This window comes from Danio rerio, chromosome 24 (assembly GCF_052040795.2).
Source record: "Danio rerio strain M-AB ecotype USA chromosome 24, GRCz13ab, whole genome shotgun sequence".
Taxonomy (NCBI): Eukaryota; Metazoa; Chordata; class Actinopteri; order Cypriniformes; family Danionidae; genus Danio; species Danio rerio.
In genome coordinates, this window is record NC_141044.1 from 36,850,001 (window position 1) to 36,857,702 (window position 7,702).

Consider the following 7,702-nt stretch of genomic DNA (forward strand, 5'->3'; position numbering starts at 1 on the left):
AGCTGGTCATCTCCCAGCCTGACCAGCTAAGACCAGGCTGGAAATGGCTGGAAACCAGCCTGGAAATGGCCAAAACCCCTCTAAAACCAGGCTGGCCGACCAGCTAAAACCAGCCTAGGCTGGTTTAAGCTGGATTTTTCTGTAGGGAGCCCCCTAAAATCAGCCTAGCGATATCCAAATATGAGATATACCTTCATATGGAACAATGATACTGGAAATTTGAATATTTTATTTATAACCAGCATTGGGCAGCACAGTGGCTCTGTCAGTTGGCACTGTCACCTTACAGCAAGAAGGTCGCTGGTTTGAGTCCCGGCTGGGCTAGTTGGCATTTCTTTGGGGAGTTTGCATGTCCTTAACCCAAAACCGTCATTGAGGGAAAAGTAAATCATACAAAATTGTACGAATTAGATAGTATGAATTCATACGAATTAGCCATTAAATCAAAACGTTATGAAAAGCCATGAGATTATGTTGAATAATTCCCAGTAACGTCGCAAGGTTTTTCAATGTATTTTAATGAGTTAGGGGTTAATGTACCACACTCATGTCAGAACACTTCAGTACTGCATTCCATCTGATTAAACACCATGATTGAACAGGCAGAATGATGTACATTATGTAGGAAACCAATATATTTGCCTTTCTGTTTATGTTGCACTGAACATACAATATAATGCACATATGGGGAGCTGGAATTTTTAGCGGGCTTGGTAGAATTTTGAGGGTCTAGAGTCTCCTTAAAATCAGTCTAGCAATGCCCATGTCTGAATATTTAATGTATCTTCGTATGAAACAGTGGTGATTCTGGAAATTTAAATACACATGACACATAATCAGCATTTTTTATAATTCTTTTTAACTGTACTCTTCAATGCTCAATGTAAAAACATGATTTCATTCACTCATTATTCTTCAGCTTAGTCCCTTATTTATCAGGGGTTACCACAGCAAAATGAACCGTCCACTTTTCCGGCAAATGTTTTAGGCAGCTGATGCCCTTCCAGCTGCAACCCAGTACTGGGAAACACCCATACACTCTCGCATTCACACACAGCCTCAAAGACTGCCGTCAATTTAGTTAATCCAATTCACCTGTACCGCATGTCTTTGAACTGTGGGGGAAGACCGGAGCACCCGGAGAAAAACCCACGCCATCATGAGAACATGCAAACCCCACAACGAAATGCCAACTGGCCCAGCCGGGACTTGCTGCACTGTTGCCTCACAGCAAGAACGCCGCTGGTTTGAGTCCCGGCTGGCCCGGTGAGTCACCCCAACATGATTTCAAAAATTTTTTTAAAAATTCAGTTTTAGTAATTTCCAGAAACCATGTTCGTTTGTTTTGCAATCGTAATCTTCAAAGCACAAGAGAAAACATGATATCTGAAAATGGAATATTCACGATGAATTTGACATGTAAACGATGACAGTATTTCTAATTTTACTTAAGTTATAAACATATTCATATATCATGTGAATATATTTAAGTGGGGTTTATTTATAAACTAATTTCGAGAGGATCACGTGCTTATGATCAACACGGCTGGCACTTCATTAGCGCTGTAATCTGCTCAATTAGATGATTGTGGAGGCAATCTTCGTCTTGAAGTTTCCCCCTCTTCCCCCCCCTACTTTCCACCCTTTTTCCAAAAGGCCGACACGGTAGCCCAGTGGCAAGCACTATTGACTCACAGCAAGACCACCGCTGGTCCAACCTCCTATAGGGCCAGTCGGTGTTTCAATGTTCTCTCAGTGTTCGCGTGGGGTTTCCCGGTTTCCTTTCCTCGACACCCTCCAAAAACATACACCACAGCCAATCGACTAAACCAAATTATCACCCAAGACAACCTTAGTTTACACTTCTCACACGGCGACAAGCAGGGGAGTTCTCGAGATTTACCTGAGCTCAAACTCCTCTCTCACCCTTCTAACAAGAGGGAGCCCCGGGCTCGAAGATATTACGAGCTCTCTCCCGGGACAACATGCCAGATACGCTTTATTGATTATCAGCTAACTGTGAACTCCTGAAAAATATACGGTCTTATATGAAACACAAATGCTGTCATTTCCTTTTGAGTTTATCTGATGAAGATCTTGTTTCATTGAAACATCTCAGTCTTTGATTCTGACCTTTTAGACCAAGCACCTTGCTAATTTTGGAAGCGTGTGTATAATTTCAAAGGAAAACATTTGCCTAAAATAAGACTTCCTTGTCTTGTAAATGGAATAATTCTAGGTTATTCTGTGAAAACGCACAGCATCTGATACACGTTTGACCAAAGTAAGTGATACAGTAATGAGTAATGGTCTGCAGAAAACAGTTCCAAATAAATGTTATGACATAATTAGTCAAACTCAAGATTTGGGCCTGACTCTGCATGCCACCAAATGTGAATGACGAAATCTGTGCGCAGATGCAAGATCTGATAGCAACGAGGTGTTCTCTTACAGCATTTAGCTTTGTTGCTTGTTAAAGGAAGTCTTTTCGATTAATCTCCACACCTCCGCTCACCTTCCAGTTAATGAAGCTTAATATTGAACAAACGCATTTACTGTTCTGAGATATTATTCTAACATTTCCCTCTTTCTTTTCTGCCACAGGCTCTGGGAATGAAACTAAGTATGAGATGCCCCCGAGACACTGCTTGACAGGTTATGCTAACACATGCATACCACAAGCACATCTCCAGAAGGCTTTGCACACTTAAACTGACAGGTCATTAAAGGTGCAGCATGTAATTTAACAAATAGTTAAACACTACTTGCTTGAACACTGCTATTGGCCACATAACCAAAATACCGCCTTAACCTTCACGCCATTGGTGGAAATTGTGTTGCAGTATTGGGCTCATCGAGATGTTTGAACAAACAGAGCAATGTTTTGATAGCGTGACAGTGTTTGCTATTCGCAAGAGAAAGTATCTGCTGCGACAGGAGAACGTTTTTTTTCTTTTTAATTATACACATTAGGCAAAAGATGAATATTCATTTGCTTCAGATTGATTATACAGTGTGCAAATATGCATTCTATGTAGGTAGGGCTGTGCAAATTATCGCCTGTAATATCATAATTGTCATTTTAATGATGTGCGAGCTGACATTATAATGTACATTATCATTAACATGCTTTGAGAAGCCTATTAAATTGCAGTTAGAATCACTCTGTAATTCATTTTATGACAGCAAATAAAAAAAACAAATATAGTTTTTTGTTTATTTATGTTTATAAGATGTAAATGATATCACAGAATCAAGAGTTTTCCTCCAGTTTAACATATAAGAAGTTAATATAGAGTAAGCTGCGTTTTTGGCCAATATTGTCTGAGCATTTGTGCATCTCAAAGTAGGGCTGCACGACATTGGAAACACCTAATATTGCGAGATTTTATTTATCTGCAATGTAAATTAGGAATACAGTTTCACAAGATAGTTTGAATAAATCTGTTTGATGGTTTTCAGGGGAGTAGGAACAGGAATCGAATATCACAATGCAAAAATTATTTTCGTTTCTTGTTCAAATATTTAAAAATTCTTAGATCAAGATCAAGTAAGTAAAATTATCCTTGTTTGTGGTTTGAAATGTAGACATTTGGGCTAGAAACAGGAAAAAGTAAAAAAAAAAGTAAGAAAAAGTTGTTGTTTTTTGCATAAATTGTATGAATTCAGTAAAATTACAGTAATTCGATGTGACTGTTGCAAACGTGCACATTGCGATATCGATGCTGAAACGATATTTTGTGCAACCCTAACCTAAAGCAATCATTGACTCATTTTTTTTTTCAAATTGAATCAATGATTCATTCATAAAAAGTAATTTAGTTCATTTCTAAATGAATCAGCTGTTTTGAACAAATGATTTGAATGTATGATTAAGTGAATTACCCATTAAAACTTGCCATAATCTGCTGGAAGTGTGGATAACATAATTATTCATCCGAGCTTTACACAACACAATCCTTATTACATAAAAAATGAAAAAATATCAGCATATCTTTTTCTGTCAATTTATTCAAATTAAAATCAAAACAAGTCCCACTTATATTTAGTGGCCTTAACAATGATGTACTTGCACTTACTTTTTTTTTTTCTGCAGTGAATATTGCTATGAATATTCACAAGTCCTATTGCAAGTTTGGATATCATAATTATTCATCCGTGCTTCATTTAACTTAAGCATTATTATATATGTCAGCATGTCACTTGCTGTCAAAACTGGCCTTACTTTATATTAAGTGGCCTTAACTACTAAATACTTGCATCAAAAGACAAATACAATGTACTTAATGTGTTCATATTGTATTGTGGAACACTTCTGGTGCTCTTGAGGTGGGATACGAGTAGGGTTAAGGACAGGTTTGGTGGGTAGGTTTAAGGATGGGGTGAGGTGTAAGAAATGGTCAAGGGTGTAATTAAAAATGTAATTACAGAAATTAATTACAGATGTAATTACATGCAGGTGTTTAATTAATCGTAGGTAATGTAAAAACGTGTTTACACAATAAGTTCATCGTAACAAATGATTCATTTCAATGTAAGAATATATTAGTTAAGGCCACCTAATGTACTGTAAAGTGGGACCTCAACTTTTCTTTATTATACCGGAAGATCAACCCAATATTTTTTTTTACCCAGCATTAATTTATTCAGTATTAACTACGTTATTAACCTGCTGGAACATTAAAAGACATGCAGATTCAATTTACAGATTGAAAATTGTATACGTCACTGGATTATATGCAGATGGTATGACATGAATGTCCTGATGACGCTGAACTGTTCAATGTGTGAAAGGTGTGCTGCTTATCATGTAACAGCAATTTAACACATTCAGCCTGTAGTCATAAGTGTACATCAAAATTATTTGAACATTGACTGTTACATTTGAAGAATGATGTTTGTTGTTATTCAAACTGCTTATTTAAAATGAGCTGAAACAACAAAATTTATGTGGGGAGGACAACTTAATTGTTTTATGTTCAACCCACTTAAATCTGTATATCTAAAAAGTCAACTTAATCCTTTCATGTCGTCCCAACACAAACAAATTGTGTGAAACCCAGCATTATGAAGTGGAAAAGGCAGGGTTCCACACAATTCATTCTTGTTGTACTTACACAAGTCTGTTAAGTTAATTGGTTTAAACGAATTTAAGTAGATTGAGCATAAAACAGTTAGGTTGTCTCAAAAAAAAATCTCAAGAATTGGGATGTTTCCACTCATTCTAAATAATCAGTTTGAACAGTTATTTATTTCACTGCCCATTTACGTAAACTGCATTTGTGATGTTTAAACGCTTTAAAGCTACAATCACGAATCGCTATTGATTTTGTTTTTGTTTGATTGTTCTGTTTGATTTCAGTCCAGTTGTCAACAACGAATCAAAGTGCAGTTTTTGTGTTGGTGGCCACCATCTGCTGACCATTTTTGCACTGGCAAGAAAGCTCACGCAGCATGTTAAACACGGTCTGCCTGAGTAGAGACGCTGGTCAGAAGCAGACGCCGAGGGCCCAGACCTCACTCAGTGGGCAGCTGTCTCGCGGTACCATCTGCTTTTGCTGAACTCTTGGCCCTCATCCTGTGGTCACCAGCCTCAAAAGTTCATCAAGTTTATTTAAATAGGTCTGAGACTTAATTAACTTCATTACACTTTTGACATATTGTTGTGGGGTCACTTGTTAGGGTTAATGACAAACCTGCAGCTTATGCCACCTCAGCTCTCTGATTGATTTGATTATTTTCGGGTCATTAGTTATTAAGTGAATAGTAATGGGATTAGAATTCAAATAATATTTTCACAGTGTTCAGCATATGTAAGTACACCCCTCACAAATCTTTCTTTCAAAGTCATATTTTTAATAGGAAGGTATACAATGTTATATTTATGCATATAATTTAGATTAGACATACTGAAGCCAAATCTTGAGCTTATCTAACAAAATAACTTATAATGGTTCAAAAACTAGTAAATTATAGAAAAATAATAAATATATATTTTTTTTTTAAAAGAGGAAAAATCAGAAGCAAAATAATAATAATAATAAAAATTTTTTGCAATATTTAGCTTGAATGTAATTGTTTTCTCTGTCAATTTCTAAATTTGGTGACAAAAATATTATTTTAATAAATACATCTGTTTAATAAATCTGCTTTGTTTAGAAATTGATAAAAATACACATTTTCAAAACGGGGTGTACTCAATTATGCTGAGCACTGTATACAGTATTCATGTTTTATGGCTCTACAAACTTTACAAAATGCCGGATTGATTTAGGGCATTTTCAGGTCAACTTTGGGTCAAATATGGACAAATCCAACCATTGGGTTAAAAAGTGTAAATGTAATGTAATTAAAAAACTTAAAGCAACATTGTATTTGTCTATGTATGGGCTTAAACACTTTTTTTTTTAGTGTACGTGTTACATGTTTATAACGACTTCCCATATATCCCTTATAATGCATTTGGGTCCTGTTGGAGACCTATGAAAATTACTTAAAAATAGTTTTTGATAAAGAAACTAAACTATACAATTCTTTATAAACTTTAATTTGCACACTATTTATAATATAATGTCTATATAATACATTTATGTTATTAACGATGCTAATATCTATTCTAGTTTGTTTACACTAACAGTCAAAATGTTGATGTGCTATTACATTTACGGATTTTAAAAGGGTCTTGTTTATGAACTGTAGTTTTACAGACAAAATAAATAGCCTATATATATTCCGAACGTAATATATAAAAGAGTCAGAGACAGTTGAAGCAACTTCACTTACCTTTCCTCTCAGAAACGGCGCACCACCCTGCGTTTATCAGCAAAAGGCAGAAGATTCCCAATTCACGGAACAGAGACAGCTTCGTAAACCTCATGTTTAACAGTGGAATCATTTTTAAAGCATTGTTTCTGTTCAGATAATCCGTCAAATGAACAATATGTAACTCGTAACAGAGGTAGTTTCCTGCAGCGTGTCCCGTTCTTGCTCTTCTTCGAGTGAAGCGTGTCTGAGCGCTCCTCCGTAGAGCTGTGACGTGACGCGACGCAACTCACCTTTACAGAGCGCGCGCGACGCGACGCAACTCGGTCGCTCTGCCAAATAGTTTGAGTATCAGTGGGTGGACCTTCTTTTGCGATGTCTGACAACGATTACATGTATTTTTATTTTCAAAATTGGCAATATTTATATTAAAGAACAATATTATTTAATGTATACACCTTATTCACAGCCTGTATTATTAGACAATAAAAATTTGTTTTGGAAAACAATAATCACTATAATATTACAATCCATTAGTAGTAGTCTGTAGTTATAGTATACTATAAAGTTTACTATACTATTGTGTATTTCATAATAAAATCATAATATTTTATACACATATAATATTATAATTATATATATATATATATATATATATATATATATATATATATATATATATATATATATATATATATATATATATATAGCCTATATATTGTGGGGATATATTATATATATAGGGATGGTGGACGATTTTTTCGTCTTTGCCACGATGAAAATACATAATTTTTTACTAGTTATTTTGCAAGATACTAGTATTCAACTTAAATAGCAATTTAAAGGCTCAGTTTGGTTAACTAGGTCAAGTTAGGTTATTGAGGCATATTGTTGAACAACAGTGATTTACTCTGTAGCCAACTGAAAAATAGGTGGCTCA

General features: G+C 35.4%; 1 protein-coding gene across 2 annotated transcripts in view; it reads right to left on the minus strand.

The window, feature by feature from the left end:
- LOC101884366 (melanoma receptor tyrosine-protein kinase-like) overlaps nt 1-7,000 on the minus strand; it is a 66,319-nt gene extending 59,319 nt beyond the window's left edge. For both annotated transcript variants that reach the window (XR_015524289.1, NM_001442559.1), the window contains 1 exon segment: nt 6,784-7,000. Coding sequence is in view for 1 of the 2 variants with exons in the window: in NM_001442559.1 (NP_001429488.1) it covers nt 6,784-6,895 (112 nt within the window). In the remaining variant the exon portion in view is untranslated.
- Between the last annotated feature and the right edge of the window lie 702 nt (nt 7,001-7,702).